Below are 24096 nucleotides of genomic sequence, written 5' to 3'. Positions count from 1 at the left end.
GTCCAAGCACGGATCCCTGTGGAACACCACTAGTCACCCTTCTCCATTTTGAGACACTCCCTTCCACCACTACTCTCTGTCTCCTGTTGCCCAGCCAGTTCTTTATTCATCTAGCCAGTACACCCTGAACCCCATACGACTTCACTTTTTCCATCAACCTGCCATGGGAAACCTTATCAAACGCCTTACTAAAGTCCATGTATACGACATCTACAGCCCTTCCCTCATCAATTAACTTTGTCACTTCCTCAAAGAATTCTATTAGGTTTGTAAGACATGACCTTCCCTGCACAAAACCATGCTGCCAATCACTGATAAGTCTATTTTCTTCCAAATGTGAATAGATCCTATCCCTCAGTATCTTCTCCAACAGTTTGCCTACCACTGACGTCAAGCTCACAGGTCTATAATTCCCTGGATTATCCCTACTACCCTTCTTAAACAAAGGGACAACATTAGCAATTCTCCAGTCCTCCGGGACCTCACCCGTGCTCAAGGATGCTGCAAAGATATCTGTTAAGGCCCCAGCTATTTCGACCCTCGCTTCCCTCAGTAACCTGGGATAGATTCCATCCGGTCCTGGGGACTTGTCCACCTTAATGTCTTTTAGAATACCCAAAACTTCCCCCTTCCGTATGACAACTTGACCGAGAGTATTTAAACATTCATCCCTAGCCTCAACATCCGTCTTGTCCCGCTCCTTTGTGAATACCGATGCAAAGTACTCATTAAGAATCTCACCCATTTCCTGAGGCCACACATAAATTTCCTCTTTTGTCTTTAAGTGGGCCAATCCTTTCTCTAGTTACCCTCTTGCTCCTTACATACGAATAAAATGCTTTGGGATTTTCCTTAACCCTGTTAGCCAAAGATATTTCATGACCCCTTTTAGCCCTCTTTATTGCATGTTTGAGATTCGTCCTACTTTCCCGATGTTCCTCCAAAGCTTCATCAGTTTTGAGTTGCCTCGATCCTATGTATGCTTCCTTTTTCATTTTAGCTAGTCTCACAATTTCACCCGTCATCCATGGTTCCCTAATCTTGCCATTTCTATCTTTCATTTTCACAGGAACATGTCTGTCCTGCACTCTAATCAACCTTTACTTAAAAGACTTCCCATTTCAAATGTGGATTTACCCTTAAAAAGCTGCTCCCAATCCACATTCCCTAGCTCCTGCCGAATTTTGTTATACTCTGCCTTTCCCCAATTTAGCACTCTTCCTTTCGGACCCCTCCTGTCCTTGTCCATGAGTATTCTAAAACTTACGGAATTGTGATCGCTATTCCCAAAGTAATCACCAACTGAAACATCAACCACCTGGCCGGGATCATTCCCCAATACCAGGTCCAGTATGGCCCCTTCCCGAGTTGGTCTATTTACATACTGCTCAAAAAAAACTCTCCTGGATGCTCCTTACAAACTCTGCTCCATCTACGCCTCCAACACTACACAAATCCCATTCAATGTTGGGGAAGTTATCTCCCATCACAACCACCCTATTGCTCCTACATTTTTCTATAATCTGTCTGCATATTTATACCTCTATTTCATGCTCGCTTTTGGGAGGCCTGTAGTAAAGTCCCAACAATGTTACTGCACTCTTCCTATTTCTCAGCTCCACCCATATTGCCTCAGTGCTCGAATCCTCCATCGTGCCCTCCTTAATCACAGCTGTGATATCATCTCTGACGAGTAATGCAACTCCTCCACCCCTTCTACCTCCCTCTCTATCCCTCCTGAAGCATCTATACCCTGGGATATTCAGTTGCCAGTCCTGCCCTTCCCTCAACCAAGTCTCAGTAATACCAATAGCATCATATTCCCAGGTACTGATCCAAGCTCTAAGTTCATCTGCCTTACCTGCTACACTTCTCGCATTAAAACCAATGCACCTCAGACCACCTTTGCGTTCATCATCTCTTCCCTGTCTACTCTTCCCCTTAGTCACATTGAGTTTATTGTCTCGTACCTTACTGGCTTTAGTTGCTGCTTCTTTACTGACCCCTAACTTCCTAATCTGGTTCCCATCGCCCTGCCACATTAGTTTAAAACCTCCCCAACAGTGTTAGCAAAAGCACCCCCTCGGACATTGGTTCCAGTCCTGCCCAGGTGTAGACCATCCCTTTTGTAATGGTCCCACCGCCCCTAGAACCAGTTCCAATGTCCCAAAAATCTGAACCCCCTCCCTCCTGCACCATCTCTCAAACCACGTATTCATTCTGACTATTCTTGAATTTCTACTCGGACTGTCCCGTGGCACTGGCAGCAGTCCTGAGATTACTACCTCTGAGGTCCTACTTTTTAAACTTATCTCCTAACTCCCTAAATTCTGATTGTAGGACTTCATCCCTTTTTTTACCTATATCGTTGGTGCCTATATGCACCACGACAACTGGCTGTTCACCGTCCCCCTTCAGTATGTCCTGCAGCCAATCGGAGACATCCCTGACCCGAGCACCCGGGAGGCAACATACCATTCGGGAGTCTCGTTTTCGACCACAGAAAGGCCTGTCTACTCCCCTTACGATTGAATCCCCTATGACTATAGCCCTGCCAGTCTTTTTCCCGCCCTTCTGTGCAGCAGAGCTAGCCACGGTGCCATGAGCCTGGCTACTACTGCCTTCCCCTGGTGAGACATCTCCCCCAACAGTATCCAAAACGGTATACCTGTTTCGGAAGGAGATGACCGCAGGGGACACCTGCACTGCCTTTCTGCTCTTTCTCTGCCTTTTGGTCACCCATTCCCTGTCTCCGTCACCAATCCTAATCTGCGGTGTGACCAACTCACTGAACGTGCTATCCGCGACCTCCTCAGCATCGCGGATGCTCCAAAGTGAGTCCATCCGCAGCTCCAGAGCCGCCATGCGTTGTAACAGGAGCTGCAGCTGGACACACTTCCCGCACATGAAGGAGCCAGGGGCATCGGCCGCGTCCCTGAACTCTCACATGGAGCACGAGGAGCATAACACGGGTCTGGGTTCGCCTGCCATTTTTACCCTTTACCTTAACTGATTACAAATATAGTACCAAATAATAAATAAGTGAAAGGAATAAAGATTTTACTTACCAATCACAATACTAACCAACACACGAAGAGTTAAATTTCTCCCAGCAACTGATAATTGGAGCACTTTCCTTGCCAGTCAATGTCACCCTTCAAGGTAAGTTTTTAAAGAGATAAACTTACCTTCCGAGAACCACGGTCGTTTTTTTTTTGGTTAGAGATGGGGGGGGGGGGGGGGGGGGGGGGGGGGGGGGTAGGGTGGGAAACACTGAGGAAGTGTTTCGGGTTTAATTGTCACTTGACAACAGCCCCTTCACAAAGCACCTTCAAATTAGGCTGACCGCACTACACGGATGCAAATCTCCCCAGAACAGCCAATCAGTAGCTCCGCTCTGCTGCCCTCTGCTGGATGCTTGCTTGCACTCGAACTCCTTGGGTCTCTTTCGCAGGTACACCTTCAAATTAGGCTGACCGCACTGCACGTATGCAAATCTCCGCGGAACAGCCAATCAGTAGCTCCGCTCTGCTGGACATCCTTCATTCATGAAAGTATTATGCAAATGCAAGTTATTTTCCTTTTTGAAGTCTAAACTACTGGAAGCACTCTGCTTTTCATTATCCCGTAATCACCTTTTCAAAATCAATCTTCTAACACAAAAACAAAATCAAATTTCATATGAAGGCAGCATCCTAGTTAACTACTACTTTCCTTTTATCCATCACAGTATTGCGTGTAAGTATTCACATTTGCTGATAAGGTTTCTTTACTAGTGAAGACTATTACAATGTTTCTTTAAGTTGACATCTTATGAACTTTGTTCCAAATTCTACTGTTGTGCCATTTGAATGAAGCTTATGCTGGTTCTAGTTGAGCGGTAAAATCAATTCTCATGTTTAAAGTGCTCTGGAAAATGTCAGCACCAGTCTAAATATGCAAAATCCAGGGTGGCTATGAAACTCAGGAAATCCTATTAATTTATTGAGCACTTATAAAATCCTGTTCATGTCCAATTTTTAAAAAAAATTAGTTCATGGGATGTAGCTGCACTCGAATATAATCTAACTCCTCCGGGAAATCTTGCATACTTCCAGACTTGGGCCATTCCGGCTCCCAGGTTTGTACTGCAAACTGACCAGTGTGAAGTGGAATCCATTCTGCAATGATGAACCTTGAAGAATCTAGCTTAGTGTTGCAAACATTGCATTTGTTTACTGGTGTGGACAACTGCTTCCCCTCTTCCCCAGCCCAATTCTTAACTTTCGTGTCCCAATTAAGGGGCAATTTAGCGTGGCCAATCCACCTACCTTGCACATCTTGGGTTGTGAGGGCGAGACCCACGCAGACACAGGAAGAATGTGCAAACTCCACATGGACAGTGACCCGGGATCCCCAGCACTGTGTCACCCAATCAATTCTCAACTTTTGAGACATGTTACATTCATTAGTCAATATTCCAAATTCATGTACGATTTACTTACAAGCTTTTTAAAAAATTATAACTATTCTCCACATTTCCATAGACAACAAATGAAAACAGATTTTAAAAACTGCAAAACGGCCCTATCAATATACAGTCTGAAACATTGACTCAATTTAGAAAAATAAAAGTTTAAAAAATAGAAAAAAAAGCCTCCCCCTCCCCATTCAGGCAACAAGTTCCCGAAAATACATGATAAATAAACCCTATGATTTGTAGAACCCCTCCTTTGTTCCCCCTCAGCTCAAATTTCACCTTCTCCACAGTCAAGAATTCCAGCAGGTCCTCTCACCAAACCGATGCACAGGGCGGAGAAGCTGACCTCCACCCCAGCAGGACCCACCAACGAGCAATCAGCGAGGCGAAGGCTAAAACTTCTGACCCACACTTCCCTGCAGCTCAGGCCGGTCTGACACCCCAAAAATGGTCTCTAGGGACCCGGCTCCAAGTCCACATGTAAAACCCCCGATGTGTTAACTACATCCCTCCTGGCAGCACGGTGGTGGTGCAGTGGTTAGCACAGCTGCCTCACAGCGCCAAGGTCCCAGTTCGATCCCGTGTGGGGTTTGCACATTCTACCCGTGTTTGCGTGGGTTTCGCCCCCAAAGATGTGCAGAGTAGGTGGATTGGCCAAGCTAAATTGCCCCTTAATTGGAAAAAATGAATTAGGTACTCTTAAATTTATTTTTAAAAAAGAAAAGGGAAAAAACATCTCTCCAATACCTCTCCAGCTTCAGGCAGGACCAAAACATCTGTACATGTTTTGCGGGGCCCCTCCCACATTGCTCGCAAATAGCCTTCACCCCTCAAAGAGCCAGCTTATCTTCGCCTTTGTGATGTCCATCCTATACACGACCTTCAATTCTATTAGCCCAACCTTGCGCAGGAGGTTGAGGCGTTCACCCTTCGTAGCACCTCACACCACAAACCTTCTTCCATTACCTCTTTTCCCCACTTGGCCTTAGTCCCTTTCATGGACACCTTATCCTCCTCCAAAATCTTCCTAACTACCCTGCAGAAAGTACCTCCAACAACGAGGAACCGGCGTCCTTCCTTACGAGGACTTGCAGGTACCGAAACCCCTCTTTTTGTGCCAATCTGTACTTCTACCCCAACACCTCCAACCTCACAAACCGCGCCCCCCCCCCCCTCCCCCAGGACAAATCTTTTATTACCTTAATCCCCCTCTCCTTCCATCTCCGAAACTTTTCATCCAGACTCCTGGCTCAAACCTACGATTCCCCCTAATCGACATTCTTCCCGACCCAAACCCCAATTTAAAGTGCTGTCTAAACTGCCTTCAGATTTATAAGTTGCCATCGCCATCAGCCTCCCAGAGTACTTGCTCGTAGGCATCAGGAGCGGCCCCATTGCCAGAGCCCTCAACCACCCCCCCTCTGCACGAACCTTCCTCCATCTTGACCGACTGAGACTCCTCCTCTCCATCGCCCACACCTTCTTGGCATTCGCCGCCCAGTAATAATACAAGGGGCTGGTTTACCACAGTGGGGAAAATGGCTGGCTTGTAAAGTAGACCAAGGCCAGCAATGCGGGTTCAATTCCCGTACCAGTCTCCCCGAACAGCCGCCGGAAAGTGGCAACTAGGGGCTTTTCACAGTAACTTCATTTGAAGCCTACTTGTGACACTAAGCGATTTTCATTTCATATAATAGATTTGGGAAGCCCAGGCCCCTGCTTGCCGCCCCCTCGCAGAACCACCTTCATAACCCTGGCTTACCTTTCTTCCCCCCCCCCCCCCCCCCCCCCCCCCCCCCCCCCCCCCCCCCCCACCCCCACACCAAATTCACGCCCCAAATACCCGAGGTGGATTGCTGCCCTACGAAATAGCAGGCCCCCAATCCTGGCTGGAGCACCATAAAGTTAGCGCTTTTCTCAAAATTCAATTTATATCCCAGGAAAGACCAGAATCTTTGAAGCAGTCCATTATATTCCCCACTGACGTATTTGGCTCTGGTATATACAGCAGTAAATTGTCTGTATACAAGGATACCTTGGGCAGGCTTCTCCTTCCCGCTGCGCCAGATTTCTGGTTCAGCACACCAGTGGGGTGCTCCATTTTGCCAGCTGGTCAATGTGGTTTCCCATTATGGGGCAGCCCCACGCCATCAGGAAACCCCCTGGCTGCTGGCAAAATGGAGCATCCCGACGGCAGAGCATCCAGCCCGTGTTCCATCCCCCCCCTTTCCCTATCCCCTTCCACTACTCCAAACTTCTTGGAACGATGGCCAGCAGCTCTATCGCTAATGCAAATAGTGGGGCGGTTTGTGGGGGGGGGGGGGGGGGGGGGGGGTCATAGGACACCTCTGCCTAGTACTCGTGCAGAGCAAAGTACCCCAAACTCAGCTTGTGCATGTGGACACTCACCATCGGTTCCCTATAGAGTAGTCGTACCCACGCTGTAAACCTCGGCACAATCCCAAATCCCCCTCGGACCCCCATCACACCTTCTCAGCATCTAGCCCCACCACCACATCCCGTCTCCTTCCCCTCGGCCGGCGCCTTGCCGGCAGCACCTTCACCAATATATTGGCATCCACATTAAATAAGGATATGGGCCTATATGAACCACACACCGTTGGGTCCTTGTCTTTTTTTTTTTAAATAGCAAGGAAATTAAAGCCTGTTCCAATGTTTGTGGCAATACCTCCCTACCCATCACCTCCTCAAACATCCCCACCATCAGCGACGACAATAATAATCCACTGGGAACCCATCTGGCGCTGCCACCTTCCCCGATTGCCTCCTTTACCTCCTGTTGCACCACCAGCCCCTCCAACCGAGCCCTATCCTCCTCCCCCAACTTCAGGTACTCCAACCTGTCCAAGAACTCCCTCATCCCTCCCTCCCTCCTCTCCCGGTGGCTCCGACCTATACAGCCTCTCAGAAAATTCTTCAAAACTTTATTAATGTTCTCTGGAGCCACCACCAATTTTCCTGTGGTATCCCGCACCTGGACTATTTCCCTTGCCGCTGCCTCCCTTCAGAGCTGGCCAGCCAACATACACCCCACCTTTTCCCCATATTCATAAACTGCTCCACTCAACCGCCTCAGTTGGAGCATCGCCTTCCCCATAGAAAACCTGTTCAACTTAGCTTGAAGCTCCTTCCTCTTGTCCAAAAGGGTCGGATCTGCATTTCCCACGTACCTCCTGTTCACCTCCCAACATCTCCTCATCAACTTTTGGCGGTCCTCCTCTTCTCTTTGTCAAACATCACCTTAAACAATATCACCTCTCCTCACGATCACCTTCAGAGCCTCCCAAACCACCTCCTGCAACACTTGCCCTGTACAATTGAATTCCACATACTCCTCAATCATTTTCCCGATCTTTTCACAGATACTTCAGCCCCCCAACAACCCATATCCATTCTCCACCCCGGCCTCTGGGCTACCTCCCTTCTCCAGGACCACATTCATCCAGGGCGGCGCATGGTCAGAGATCGCAACTGCAGAATACTCACGTTTCCTTGACTCCAGCCAATAACACCTTCCCTACTAGAAGGTAGTCGATCCTTGGATAGACTTTGTGCATTGGAGGAAAAAAGGAATACTCTCGTTCCCTTGGATACAAAATCCTCCATGGGTCCACCCCTCCCATCTCTCTCATAAGCCCGGTCAGCATATTCGCTCGCTTCCCCTCACCACCACCACCGGGCAAGTGAGCACGGCTGAGACATTTCCAGCCTTGGCTCTTGTACAATATCCCAATCCCCTCCTACTATTAGCTCTTGTGTGTCCAAGTCCAGGAAGCATCCTCTTCACAAAACATAGCATTGTCCCAGTTGGGGCAGTATACACTCGCCTGTGCCACCTATCTCCCCTCTAATGCCCTTGTTATAATCACATATCTACCTCCCTGGTCCCCTACCACCTTCTCCATCTGGAACCTCAACACTACACCCCCGTATTATTGAACCCAGAGTGGAATACCTGACTCACCCAACCCTTCCCAAGCCTCACCTGCTCCTTCACCCTCAGGCGGATCTCCTGCAGCATCGCTACATCAGCCGTTAAGCTTTTTAGGTGCACAAACACCCTTGACCTAGTCACCGGTCCCCCCCCCAGACCCCTCATCCCACATTACTATTCTGCACCCCCCTGCCGCCCCTCCTATTACCATCACCACAACTCCAGGCCATGCACACTGAACATGGCCCGCCCCATCCCTTTGTTGCCAGCAAACCCTTAGACCCCCCACATCCCCCCCCCATCCACTTCCTCTTGAAAATACCTCTCCCAGTATCGATCCCAACCCCCCCCCCCCCCCCAACTTTCACACCTCCCAGGCCCATAAAACACTGTTCGAGCAGGCTGCAATGACCGCAGCCCTACCCCACCATCACACGCCCATTCACTAGCCAACCTACGCTTGCTAGTGTGGAGGCTCCTGCCCAGGTCCCCCTCCTCCCCCATACCCAATCCCTGAAAACTAACCATCAGATAAACAGACCCAGTGCAAAAACCACACCCAAAAAACCCCAACCATTACCACACCAGCAACCTAACATCCTCAAACCACTAATAAGAAACAACACTATGTACAATATTTCACCCCCTTCCCTCAGTCCAAAACCAAACCAGAGTCCTTCAGCCTTCACAAAAGCCTCCATCGCCAAAGTAGAAATTCTTCCAATTGTAGGTCACCCTCAATTTCGCCGGATACGCCACACCGAACCTCACACCATAAAGTGCCACCTTCACCCAACCGATGGCTGCCCACATTCCTGCCAGCTCCAGTCCTGGTATATACATGTACCAGCTCCTGACCACTGCACCTCACACCTTTGTTTCACCCAACTTGGGACCTTCTCCTTAACAGGATACCTGTGAAGGCAAATTATTAACCCCTTGGCGACTCTTGCACCTTCGGTTTAGGCCGCAGCAAACTGTTCGCTACGCTGCGACAAAGTCTCCTTCAACTTCTTTCCTTGCTTCGGCACTGCAGCTGATGTCTTTGACACTGCCGCTTCAATGTGGCTATCACCTCCTCCACCAATACCTTCACTGCCATCATTTCTTTCCTCATTATGCTTGGTAAACTGCTTTTCAAACTCCCCAGCCACCTTCGCCACTTCGGCCGCACCAAGCGAAGCAGCCTCTGCCATCTTTCCTGTTGCCGGGATGATCCGTTCGCTCGACAGCAAACCTTTGCTTGCTCCTTTCTTCCCACCAGCTTTTTTCTGGTCCTTCGACATCTCGCTCCTTCCTCATGTCTTCCTGCACCTGTTCGTGTGAAGCTGGGGCCGGGCATTAAACTCCATGCTAAATTGCATTTAGTGTCCAAAAAAGGTTATTGGGTTATGGGGATAGGGTGGAAGTGAGGACTTAAGTGGATCGGTGCAGACTCGATGGGCCAAATGGCCTCCTTCTGCACTGTATGTTCTATGTCCTCTTTTACTTGTCTCTATGAAATCCTCTTGCAACTCATTCTGCAATAACACTACCTTGTCCTGTCCCCAGCTATTTCACTCACTTTGAAGCAAGGTCACAAATAGTCTAGTCAGAAAATATTACAGTAGAAATATATGCTCATTATGCATTTATCAATATTTTAATAAAACTGGCATCTTACTCAGACATGATTCTGTTGGTATTAGAAAATCAACAACTGAAGTTTCAATATGGACAAAATAATGCAGCAAGCTTTCTGTATATGCAGCAACACATCAAGGGCTAATCGGTTTATATGAATCCTGTTTAAAATTTCCCGCTGAACTAACTGGTGTTTGCAATTGCACAGCTTCAAATGGGATTTGCATCAGAGAGATGAGATTCAGCATTCAAAGAGGTAATTCGTGCCACAACCTGACCTCCAGGATTCAGACTCCATGCTTTGGCTGCTCACTCACCTGCAGTTCTTCCATACAAAATTGGACGGATATCAGGAAGTGACCAACTGTAGAAACGGCATTCAATACGGTCATCTGGTGCCACCAGCCCACTGCAAACCCCGAGGTCATGGAGCTGAACTCCATTACTGACAATTTGAGAGGATAAACACCCTGGGTGGCTCTGTGGCCACCAAAATGATGGAAAGGAATCCTCTGTCCCTCCCTCTCAAAAAACCCACTGAACATTCTCACCAGTAAACACAGCCATGTGTTCTGGAGAGAGTTCATATCAACTTGAAAAAGATCAAAAGGGTGCTGGGGGCAGCACGGTGGCCTAGTGCTTAGCACAACCGCCTCACGGCGCTGAGGTCCCAGGTACGATCCCGGCTCTGGGTCACTGTCCGTGTGGAGTTTGCACATTCTCCCCGTGTCTGCGTGGGTTTCGCCCCCACAACCCAAAAATGTGCAGAGTAGGTGGATTGGCCACGCTAAATTGCCCCTTAATTGGAAAAAATAATTGGGTAATCTAAATTTAAAAAAAAAAAGGGTGCTGGAACGTCCCTGTTGCAGGTCAGCCAAACCAGAGAGTATTTTCCACGAAGAAATCAGGAATAAAGTGTAAATGAAGTTCCAGTTCCATTATTAAATGAGCAGGAACAGAAAGGATCAAGACCTTGAAAAGTGATCATGCATCTTTCTTATATCAGAGCTCTCTCCAGAGGGCTCAAAAGGAAGATTACAGCATTCTTGGGTACCTAATAATAGACCTCACATTTCACTTTAAGGAATCGATTGGTTTTGTCGGAGGTGGATCTTCTTTTTTTTTAAAAAGAGTGTTCACAGGACACCACCACAAGATCATTTATAGCAACTGTATCTGAATCAGCAGCAAAAAGACCAACTGAATGACCAATAGGGGCAAGCTCATATAAAAAGGGACATTGCAGCCAATAAAATACTGAGAAAGTGACTCATCTTATATAAATGAATACATTAATGCAACGAAAAGCTTCCACCTATTCAATCAAAGACTGTTTACAGAAGTTATGATAAAGCAACAAAACTGCAGATATTCCAATTAAATTGATCTGTGGACTTGATTGGGCTGTTTAAAGAGTCTGAGAAGGCTGTTTTAACGTGTTGAATTAAAAGATGTCATTGAGAGTTGCAGTCAATCTGATCGCTATGAGGAACAACAAAATGCAGTTCAACAGCTCAAAGTAAACACCCAACTTTCAAAGAACATGAATGAAGTAATACATGCGGCTAAAGCTGCCCGCAACTTAAAGCTGTGGGACTGAAGGACGAATGCCTGATCAGCGACCAAGTTACAGCAACAACTGAAAATGTCATTTGGGATGCCCATCTGAAATGCAAATTTTCTTCACTGCTGAAAGTGGAACAAACCGAATAGTCTGGCCAGCAACTGTGGCTTCTGCTGTGAACCCCCCTCCCCCCCCCCACCCTGGTGATGAGGGCAGAGAAGGGTAAAAAAAAGTACACGAACTTTAAAGGTCGGTTTTGTCCGTACTTCCCACGTTACTCTTTTGCTTAGAGAAACATCCTGTCGGCATGTCGTTGTTTCAATAATGGACTCTGCGAGGGAACAAGCGCTGGACCCATGCAGATGACTTCTGCCAGACATGTGGAGCTTTGGAGTCTCGGGCTCCTATAGAGTGCTATTGTTCCCGGTGTAATCGGACACTCGAAATGGATATGGTTCGCTGACTGGCCCGGGGGTAGGGGGGGATTCTCGGTCGGTCTCTGGTCCCTCCGAAATCATATCAAACGGGAACCATGTATAAAACTGCGCAAGGCCTAGATGGCTCTGATCATTCAAATTGGCCTTTATTAAATACATAGCTCAAAACCGTAACACCACACGTCCCAAAGAAAGAACAGAGTGCCTCGCTAAAAAAAGATGAGCCTCCTCCTTTACCTACTTTTGAAATACTCAAATACAACCGGTTGAACATTTACCGGATTTGTTGGGCTGGTCAGTGTGGGGGCGAGTTAGTGGGATACGAACGGAAATCAAATTGTAAAAACAAAGCTTGGAGCTTTATTTTCTGCGGGTCAGTTGGCGAAAAGGGGAGTCGCCAAATACAAACTGATAGTTATTAATGCCCCGAATAACCTGGATGTGCAATCCATGCTCCGCTGGAACTGGAGAACACCGAATATTTACATCAAGCAACTCCACAGCCCAATGGATTAGCAGCTCAAGTATGAATGGGTCTAATTCAATGAACATCCTGAAGGCTAATGTCCAGCATTTTGAGCTATTTTCAGATCGCTTCCGTTGTTTTAAGGACTGCCCACGTTTACCCTCAGGCACGGGGGCTGCAGGACGCGTGCGTGAACTTTGCAAACTCTTGCAGAAGTTTTCTGGAGTTTCTCATGTCCACCTTCAAATTTTCAACGGATGTCGCTTGTTTACACCCTGGAAGAGGATTATTGAACCTCCAAGTGTAACACAACTAGCGCATTATTTTACATTCGTATACGTGGGTCAGCGATGCTTCAGTTTAAAGAGTTAAGAAAGCTCTGAACTTCACGTCAGATTCACAATCAGGACTCCCTTTGATAGAGTTGTCATGTAGGCGTTGCAGTTTACATATTTGGGCCCCCAAGTTTACATGAAACATTTCTATACACTGACCCATGAATATTTCGGGGTCTGAATGTAAAGGAAATGCTGCCTCAGCCAAGACACAAATTGGATTACTCAAAACTTGTACCTCGATCGAGTGCCCCGTTCATCAAACTGTAAGAAAACCCCCTCCTAACACCATCCCTGCGATGAGTTCACGCTGATTTCTCAATTAGGGGAACACAAGGAGGTGAAAATGCAACCCCCCCCCCCCCCCCCCCAACCCCCCAAATTCTCCACTCAATCACTTACTTTAAGTAGTATCTCTGGCCTGAGGGGGTTTTGGCCATTTCCCAGCCGGGTGGTAAAGGTACGTCGTCAGGAAACTCGTACGAAGCCTGCCGAAGGTGAGGAGAGGAGCCAGGAGCTGGGGCTGCGCCCAGAGCCGCCGCCCCGCTTCCCGGAGTAACGCCGGCTCCGGCCGAGCCTGTCGAGTTGCTGGAGGCGGCGGCGCTGAGCAGGGAGGCCGGCGAGGAGTGAGCCCGCACATGCTGCGCCTGCAGCGGCGGGGGCGGCTGCGCGTTGCCCCCGTCCGTGCTGGCCTGGCGGGAGTGGCTCTTGGGCTCGGGCTGCTTGAAGAAGGAGTCGGGCAGCTTGCGGAGCCGCATGGGGACAGACTGCGGCTGGTTCGAGTTCTTGGGGTTCATGACGGCATTGAAGAGAGCCTCCAGGTCGGTCTCCGAGTCCCCCCGGACATGCACAATCTGGTGGCCGGCCCTAGGCACCGCTGACTGAGGCTCAGCTTGCTGCTGACTCGAATCCATCTGCAAACTTTCTCTAATTCCCCCACAGAGGAAAAGAAAACAAAACTCCTACTTTTTAAAAAAAAGAGACTCAGTTAAAACTAAGTTTTCAACTGGACATGGGGCAGACTCCGACTTGCGGTCACTTTATCGACGGAAAAAATACAGTATTCTCTTTTTTTTAAATCACTGCTGAAAGTTTGCAGCCACTTCACAACTTGGTGCTCGAGCTGAAACTTTGATTGCTCACGTGACCGATGACGTCCCATGGGGTGGAGCCCATTCACAGTTTAGGGGGAGGGGGAGGGGGTAAAGTTGGGTTTTTAAAACTTTAATTCGCTTTTTCTCCCCCGAAACACCCCCGGCGCCATTAATATTGGTCATTCTGGACGGGCTTCAGTCCCTGGACCCCCCACCCCCACATCCCATGTGAACCACCTCCGTCCTCTGAGGGACGTTTTGCTGCATGGGGGGGTTTATTATTCATGCTGGAGGTTTACACACCGATTGTAAATTTAAAACGGGTCAGATAAGGTATGTCGGATGTTAAACTCTCTTATTAACCATTACAATGCTGTACCCCGCCCCCCGCCAGCAATGAATCAGCCGCTCAATGGATTTTGCGCACAATTCAACTCCAAAGGGATGACGAACGAAAAGGAAAACTAAAGGATGCGATCGGGTTTACTCCCCACGTCGAAGAAAACAAAAAAAAACAACTGAAAGGGTCATTTTCACAAAAAATAAACAATTTTAAAATCTAGATTGGACTAAACGAAGAAATTAGTGCCCAAGGGAAAATGGAAACGTGCGCTCTTTCAGCAACCTCGCGGAACGACTTCAAAAGTGCTTGTTCCCATGATGAAAGGTCATCGGGCTGAAATGTTGTCTCTTTCCTCAGCCCGCCCGCTGCTGCCAGACCCGCTGAGCATTTCCCAGCATTTTCTGTCTTCCACTGCGGGTTTCCAGCATCCGCGCTATTGTATTTCCATCTTGTAAAGTGCTTTGCGGTTGCTTGTCCGGCCGAAGGTTGATGATATCTTGATCAGGTCGCAGCTTTTATCCAGTTTATTTCCCGAATCCTTTTATTTGGCCGGACGGCTCGACACGAGACCACACTGAACACAGTCAAAACGTGGTCACAGAAATGAAGACATCAATTTTACATAAGACGAGACAAACTATCATAAAAATGTGTTAAATTTCAGAACACTGAAATAATCTCAGTACGCGTTGAGGGCATAAAAGTAGGGTTTATGGAAGTTATTGTTTATTAAAATGTAAACATAAACAGCATTTTCCTTCTCTGTCCTTGTTTTTGAGATGGGGGAAGGGTTCATTATATTGTTTAACGAATGAAATTATCCGCCCTTTCCCCGATTTGTCAGGCAAATATTTGCATCTCAATCAATTGAACACAATCATTTTGTCAAACAACAAAATCAGCAGTGCTTTTGAACTTTGTTCCCCACATTTCCCAGACCTCGAGGGCATCACGAAACTAAATTAATCCTCAATTTTGAAACCCACGTTTACCTCTATGTGCTCGCAGTTACCCAGTTCACTAGTGTTGGCATTCCTATAAAACATTCTTTCACATCCAAACGCTAGAAGCTAAACTCTGTTCAGAAAAACTAATTCTTGAAGCTAAATGTGACCGTGGTGATTGTTTGCCGAGGCTGTATAATGTGTGTTGCGAAGTTACTTTGCAGATATTGTTAAGCAGTCCGACCCTTGGACCACACACACGGATATACACTGACTGTCGTTTCTGTGAATGTGCTTTCTGGTGAATATAATGCAATAACTCACGAAGAAAGAAATCCTCGTGGGGAATGTTCTGAATTGGTATCTTATTATTCCAGATTTTTTTATGTTTCAGATATGAAAAACTACTTTAGAAAGAGGCTTCAATTTATTTTGGGCGTGTGAAGCTGCCCTTTAGTAAATTTTTATTTGGGTTTTAAACAATACCAATTTACATGGGTAAATAGCGAGATCGTGTTGTTCTATCCGCGCTTCTTCCCAGAAAGTAGACGTCTTCATTCTCGAGGCTCCAGAGAGCGAGAGATGCCGAGTGTGTACCGACTCGTTTATCAACCTTCATTAATATAAAGTCAAATCTGGGGCAATATTATGACAATTTTGCTTCTCCGCAAAAGATCAAAATGAATGCGACAGTATCATGTTACTGCCCGAATAGATAAACATTAACGCTTCAGCCAGAGATCATTGCAGTCATTGAAGCCTGCCAAATACTTAAAAGGACTAGATAGTAGATGCAGGTAAGATGTTTCCCTGGTTGGGGAGTCCAGAACCAAGGGGCACATTTTCAAAATAAGGGGGATGCCACTTAGAACCGAGATATGAGCATTTGTTTCTTAATCAGAGGGTAGTGAATCTTTGGAATTCTTGACACAAACCCCCCCCCCCCCCAAAGCTCAGTCATGTTTAAAGCAGAGATTGATAGATTACTGATTAAAATAATGTAAAGAGTTATGGGGATAGTTTTTTTTGGGGGGTGGTGGGTGGTGAGGCATTGATGTGGCTGATCAGGCACCATCAGATTGAATGGCGGAGCATGCTCCATGGCTGAATGACCCGTGTTCGTATACCGTTGCACCTGGTCTTTGGATGTTAGGCAATAACTTTATTTCCATGCCACCAATATTATTTCCTCAAATGATACTTTCTGTAAATCCTTTCCAATGATATGAATTATATTATGTCAAATGCTCCAAACAATAACCCTCTAAATGATACCCGTTCCCGATGGCCACAGTGAAAGGGAAAATTGTTAAGACAAAGTTGCAACCAAGTTCAAAATGTTGCTGCTTGTATATCCAATGATTTCGAACCTTGCAAAGCATAGGTCACGTGATATCATTCATTACAGATGAGAGTCAGATTAAACAGAATAACTCACCAAAGCAATAACGCAAGTATGGATATCAGGTAGAACTAACTCTATAGTCAGATTTTCTTTGTACTCCCAACTTCAGCTTCAGATAGTAGATTTTACAAGTTTAATTGTATTATTCACCCTTTTCTGCTTTGTTCAGGCATATTTATTACATCTTTCAACTTTGTTAAATTAGAAACTGTTGCACATAAAAGCAGGTTTCAAATCACTTCCAGTAACAAAACTACAACCCAGTTAAAAGTGAAATAATGCCAATCCCTGAATGAGGAACTAAATTTATAAAGGCCTTGAAATATGAGTGTGCAACACCTTAATCAGATCATACAATCATAGAATTTACAGTGTAGGAGGAGGCCATTTGGCCCTTCCAGTCTGCACCGGCCCTTGGAAAGAGCGCCCTACCTAAGCCCACACCTCCACCCTATCCTCATAAACCAGTCATCCACCTAAGCTTCCTGGACACGAAGGGTAATTTAGCATGGCCAATCCACCTAACCTGCACATCTTTTGACTTCCACTACTATTTCAGACGGTGCCAAAGCCTCCAATATGCTTTGCAGGAAGCATAGAAGCAGATTTTGAGAAAGTACAGAAGGCGGTCTATTGGCCTATTGTGGAAGAACCTTTCATTTATCTCCTCTGCCCTTTTTTCCCAGACAAAAAACTAAATTTCCCTCCTTAATAGTTTCCCAATTTACTGTTCAGATTTGTTATTGAATCTACTTTCACTACCATTTCAGACGGCACATTCCAAATCACAATAGCTTCCTGTGCCAAAACAATGCTTTCTTGTGTTGCTTTGATTCTTTTGCCAATCCCTGAAACCTTTGTTACTCAGAGACATTACAGCACAGAAGGAGGCCATTTGGCATGTGCCAGCTCTCAGTACAGCAAGCCAATTAGTCCCTTTCACCACTCTATCACTGTAGCTCTCAAAGTTTATTTCTCTCAACAGTCCATTAAAGTTCCTTTTGAAATCATTTATCATCTCCACTTTCAACACCCTCATAGACAGCAGGTTCCAGGTCTTTACGCTTTTCTTACATCCCTCTGCATCTCTTGTCCAAATCTTAAATCTGTGTCTTCATCAGATAATAGGAACAGCTTTCCTTTGTCTACCACAATCTTTCATAACCTTGTACACTTCTATCAAATCTCACCTCAATCTCCTTTGTTCAAGGAACTAAACCTACCAACCCCAACCATCCACCCATTCACCCTGCTGCAGCTCCACTCATCTTACATCTACAACCACAAGGATTATAAGACCTAATACCAACAAAGGAGTAAAACTGTGCACAGACCACACTCGGCTAATCAATACAATATGATTTTGTTAGAACAGGATAATCGACAAATCCGCCTTCATACTCTCATTTTGCACTCTTTTGCCGGAGGAAGGACAACATTAAATGATCAACAATATCGTCACAAGGTAGAAATGTCTAGGATTATAAATGAATTGCAGGATAAAGACACCATCCATATTGCACCAGCAGATAAAGCTGGGTTCAATGAATATCCTTCAGGATCTCTCAAGGATTCCAATGATCAAAGCATGAGACACCATCATGATGAACATCAAGAATAGGATAATACAGGACTAGTGATTGGTGGGCCCAATCAACATCTTGTCTCAAAGATTGAAGCTTGTGAAAATGCAACTGCTCCCGTGCTCACATCATGTGACATGCTTTTTAGCAACCTTCTCTACTTCAGAGATTTGTGTACATACGCCCCCAAGACTCTCTGGATCTGAACCTTCTATAAAATAGCATAATTGTGATTTAGTTCATGCTGCCTCCCTAATTTCTCCTAACAAAATCTATCCCTTCATTGTTAAGGAATGAGTTAAGAAACATTCCAATTAGATGTCTAATTGATCCAATAATTGACACTGATATGTAACAAGGCTACAGGTACATGTGATGTGATGATAGAGGTTGGTGCAGAGTATGTTCAAGGAAAAATAAAGTGTTTGGGAAAAGGAGCAGAGCTCTTGAATCTTTACTCAACAGTAGCCTGAGGCTAACATTGGTAGCAGAGGATGGTTACTGTATAAATGAAGGGTTGAAAGATACTTTTAAAGGAAAAAAAAAGTTTTTTCAACCAAGGAGTGAGAAGGAAAATGAAAATGAAATGAAATGAAAATCGCTTATTGTAACAAGTAGGCTTCAAATGAAGTTACTGTGAAAAGCCCCTAGTCGCCACATTCCGGCGCCAGTTCAGGGAGGCTGGTACGGGAATTCAACCGTGCTGCGGGCCTGTCTTGGTCTGCTTTCAAAGCCAGCGATTTATGGCTGAACCTAGGATAAAGATGGCCGGATATGACTATCCAGCATTATTTTCTGAAAGTGGATCATACGACCAATGGAGAAGTGCAGTTGGTATATGGCCTTGGGAAAGAAGAAACAAGGTATGGCATTGGCTCTTTCTCTACCTTATGAGAGTAAAATCCAAAGCAAAGTATTTTCTGAACTGGAATTGGAAGAGTTAGACTCAGAAGAAGGTCTGGAGACTCTATTACAGTTTATTGATACAATTTAGCGAAGGATGACTGTTAAGTGCGTATGAAGCCTGGTCAGAATTTGATAGATTCCGGAAAAACAGAGGATATCTCTATTGAGGACTATACAATGGAATTCAGCAGACTATACAAAAGGCTGCACAAACACCGCCTGGAATTTCCACAATCTGTGTTGGCATTTAAGTTACTGGACTGTGCTCGAGTGACCAATACGGATAGGCTCCTGGTTTTGCCAGGAGTTAGGTTTGCGGATAATGATACCTTATTCGATCAGATGATAGAGGCCTGAAAGAAGTTCCTGGGGAAACATTCAATTCCTATGACTCTTATGTCACAAATGGGTCAGTCAGCGATAAAGCAGACTATGGAAGATACACTGCTGACAGAATGGCGAGATAGTATGGCTACGAACAGGTTACGAGAATATGGAAGGAGATCGGGACATGGAAATTATGAGGACAGAAACTCATTTAAAATTTGTAATAGAAGGAGGGACATGGAGAATGGAAATAGGAAAATGAACCCCTGAAATGCCCTGTGTATAGTAAATCGATGTTTTCGGTGTGACTCTCAATACCATTATGCTTTCAACTGTCCAACTGTATAAATTGTAAGTCCATCGTCTTTCCAAATACTGTTGCCTTATCCTGTTCCATATCCAGTTTCATGTGTGTTTTTTTTCATCGACGGTCTGCTCAGAAGCAAAGGTATCTCACTTTATACAACGTCCATGCTAATGAAATGATTCACTCTGGCAATATTGCAAGGGATCACCACTCTTTTCAGCGACTTCAGAGTATTATCATCCCCAAACCTATAATAGAGTGTTTGAAGCTACACATGACATGGAAGAGTCGGAAGAGGAAAAAGATAGTGAACAGAAAGAAGGCATTGTGTTCTTAACAAGAAGTTTTACTCCAGTAATGAGGGTGTTGGTTGTAGAATCCTTCAATTGTGCTGTACTGGACAGTGGCTGCACATCTACTGTGTGTGGGATTGACTGATTAAAATTTTACCTGGACTCTTTGAATGCTGAAAATCATAACAAGGTTAAGGAATTTGAAAGTTCCACAAGTTTCAGGTTTGGGGATGATAATACTCTGAAGTCACTGAAAAGAGTGGTGATCCCTTGCAATATTGCCAGAGTGAATCATTTCATTAGCACGGATGTTCTATAAAGTGAGATACCTTTGCTTCTGAGCAGACCTTCGATGAAAAAAACACACCTGAAACTGGATATGGAACAGGATAAGGCAACAGTATTTGGAAAGACAATGGACTTACAGTTTATACAGTTGGGTCACTATTGTATTCCATTACTGACAAATAATATTTCGGGTGCAGTTGCTAAGGATCTGTTATTGGCAGCTGGAAATGGGACTTTAGCTGATGTATTAAAACTACATAGGCAATTTGCACATCTGTCTCCTCGGAGGCTGAATAATTTATTAAAGAATGCAGGGGTAAGGGATGAAGACTATACAAAGCTGATAGAACAGGTTAGTGATTGCTGTGAGGTTTGTAGGAAGTACAGAAGGACACCATCAAGACCAATAGTAACCCTACCTTTGGCCAGGGATTTAATGACATTGTGGCCATGGACCTTAAGATCTGGGATAAAGCTAACAATATATTTATTTTGCATTTTGTAGATTTAGCAACCAGATTTAGTCAATCAACCATTGTACAAAGTAAAGAAAAGAGTAATCCTGGATCAGATCATGGAAAAATGGATAGGGACAGGAATAGGCCCACCTGCAAAATTCCTTACAGACAACGGGGGAGAATTTGCTAATGATGAGTTTAGGGATATGTGTGAAAACCTAAATATCACAGTTATGAATACGACTGCAGAAAGCCCATTTAGTAATGGTGTGTGTGAAATAAACCATGCAGTAATAGATGACATGCTCCGGAAAGTTGTGGCAGATAGACCAAATTGCAAGTTAAATTCAGCCTTAGCATGGGCGGTACATGCAAAGAATTTGTTGCAGATGGTTGGGGGCTATAGTCCCTATCAATTAGTGGTAGGTAGAAATCCTATAATTCCATCCATTTTGGATGACCAGCCTCCAGCTTGGGAAGGGACTACAATTAGCTCTGCCTTTGCTGAACATTTAAATGCATTACATAGCAGTAGAAACGTTTTTTTGGAGGCAGAAGTCTCTGAAACAATTTGCAGAGCTTGAAGGCATAATGTGCAGCACTCAAATACAATTTTTCAGCAAGGAGACATAGTATTCTATAAGAGAGACAATTGTAATGAATAGAAAGGCCCAGGGAAGATCATAGGCATAGATGGCAAAACAATTATTTTGCAACATGGCAATCAGACTGTTAGGGTACATTCATCAAGGATAATAGGTACAGATTACACATTTCCAAGTTTAGACAGTGCAGACAGACATGATGAGAAACCAGGGTCATCTGGTACACACATGTTACAGAACTATGAGGACCAGTTCACTGATATAGACAGGGTTTCTGTAGAGGAACACAATACTTCTGATGAATTAGAACAGGCCATTTTTCCAAAAGGCCAACTGCCAAAAGTTGGCACAAAAGTGGCATACTTACCTGAAGAGTCCAGTCAATGGAAGGATGTAACTGTTGTTCATAGAGCAGGTAAGATAAATGGAAAGTATAAACACTGGTTGAATGTACAGCATTCAGGGGAGGGTATCAAGACAATAGATTGGGAACAGGAAGTTCAAAATGGAGGGCACAGAAACACAGTGCCAGTTCAGATGGTACACCAGATAGTGAACAGGGGTTCTGAGGAAAAGGTCGTGAACTATTGAAAGGACATCACACAGCAGAAGGGAAAGATCAAGCAGTAGCAGTACAGCACAAGATACCAGACGGGATAGGAGACATAATTTGTCAAGGTCTTGGAACATTGGAAAGACTATGAATGCTACTAGGAGTAGAAGCCCACATGCACGTGAGATTTTGGTGGCCTCCAACAAATTGGATGAAAAAGTTATCAAAGATGCCAAACAGCAAGAACTGCATAGTTGGAGTGAATTTGGGGTATACACGGAAGTACCGGATAGGGGACAAAGTGCTCTATCCCACAGATGGATTTGCATGAAAATGGGTCTTCCAGGTGGAACTTATAAGGCAAAGGCCAGGCTTGTGGCAAAGGGATTTGAAGAAAACAAAAGATCAGGATTTAAGGGTAGATTCACCTACGGCAGGAAAGGTTGTTTTAAAGATCTTCTTGGCTCTATTAGCCACAAAGGCATGGCAATGTAAATCTATAGATATAAAAGTTGCCTTTTTGCAGGGGCAGCAGCTTCAGAGAGACATTTTCCCCCGTTCTCCTAAAGAAGCAGCTAACACAGAAGGGGTACTCTGGAAGTTGAACAAAGGTGTATATGGATTAAATGATGTGGTATTTTTCAGTAAGGTCAGTTTTGTTAAAGTTAGGCTGTTGCCAGTTGAAAGCAGATCCATGAATGTTTTACTGGCACCATAAGGGAAATCTTTCTGGCATCTTTATGATGCATGTTGATGATTTGTTGTGAGGTGGGACTAGTGATTTCAAAGCTATTGTAATCTCTGAGTTGAGGAAAGAATTCAGGGTTGGAAGTCAGGCTTCTGGTGCATTTAAATATATTGGACTGGAAATCAGACAGACTAAGTTAGGGGCAACTTTACGTCAGCAAACTTATTTGGAGAGCATCAGCCCAATAGCAGTTAGTCGTAGCCTGCTTTCAGAAAAAGGCGCAGTGGTTTCAAAGATGGAAAAATCTTGGGCAACTGAATTGGTTAGGTAGAGAGACTAGACCGGACGTTAGTTTTGATGTCTTAGAGTTGAGTACAAAACTGAATGACCCTAAAGTGGAAGACATAATGAGGGCAAATAAAGCATTGGTCAAACTATTTGAGGTTCACGATCTTAGGTGATCTTAGGCACTTGAAACACATAGTTTATAGTGATGTGTCCAATGCAAATTTATGTGATGGGGTTTCAAGCGCAGGAGGTTTTATAATTTTCCTTATGGGGAACAATGGTAAATGTTGCACTCTTGTGTGGGAAACAAAGAAAATAAGGAGAGTGGTCAAAAGCACTTTGGCTGCTGAGACTTTAAGCCTTGTAGAGGCGGTGGATATGGCCTTTTATATATCTCAGATATTGACAGACATTTTGGGATTTGGGTAACATACCCATTGAGTTTCACATTGACAATAAATCCCTGTGGGAAAATGTGTACTCTACAAAAAGTGTCAATGAGAAAAGGTTAAGGATAGACATCACAAGTTTGAACCAGATGTTGGAAAGAGGTGAGATAGCAAAAATTAAATGGATCGACAGTAGCTATCAATTGTCCAACTGTTTAATGAAAAGAGGGGCTAGTTCACAGAAACTTTTGGATATTGTTAATGAAGGGCGCCTGTTTCTGTGACAGTTTGTTTTGGTTTATTTCCTTCCAAAAATGAAAAACAAGAGGGGGGAACTTGCATGTGTTTTTGAGTTTCTTGTAATTTTGATTTCACCAAATTAATTTTTTTCTCCAAGGAAGGGGAGACTGTTAAGGAATGGGTTAAGAAACATTCAAATTAGATGTCTCATTGATCCAATAATTGACACTGATACATAAAGAGGCTACAGGTAGCCTTGGGAGCATGTGATGTGATGATAGAGTTTGGTACTGAGAGTGTTCAAGGAAAAATAAAGGTGTTTGGGAAAAGGAGCAGAACACTTGACTCTTTACTCAACAGCAGCCTGTCTTTGTTTAATTTCATCTGCCATATGTTTGTCCATTTTACCAGTCTGTCTTTATCCTCCTCAAATTTGTTACTCTCCTTTTCATTTATTACATTTCCAAGTGTGACAATATTTACTCGGAAGCAGTACAGTAACAAAAAATTATAGCTTCTTTAAAATGTCTGTGGAATCCGTAATTG

General features: G+C 44.9%; 1 protein-coding gene across 3 annotated transcripts in view; it reads right to left on the bottom strand.

The window, feature by feature from the left end:
* Positions 1–14038, bottom strand: part of yap1 (Yes1 associated transcriptional regulator) — a 172875-nt gene extending 158837 nt beyond the window's left edge. Inside the window, exon 1 of one of the 3 annotated variants that reach the window (XM_038817709.1) lies at positions 13242–14038. In XM_038817709.1, coding sequence (XP_038673637.1) covers positions 13242–13753 — 512 coding nt within the window. In that variant the 5' untranslated portion in view covers positions 13754–14038. The remainder of the gene's footprint in view (positions 1–13241) is intronic. The other 2 variants (XM_038817711.1, XM_038817710.1) reach the window with 2 other exon arrangements.
* Positions 14039–24096: the final 10058 nt, after the last annotated feature.

Source organism: Scyliorhinus canicula, chromosome 14 (assembly GCF_902713615.1).
Source record: "Scyliorhinus canicula chromosome 14, sScyCan1.1, whole genome shotgun sequence".
Classification (NCBI taxonomy): Eukaryota; Metazoa; Chordata; class Chondrichthyes; order Carcharhiniformes; family Scyliorhinidae; genus Scyliorhinus; species Scyliorhinus canicula.
The sequence above is the reverse complement of the archived record's forward strand: the minus strand, read 5'-3'. Positions and strand labels throughout refer to the sequence as shown.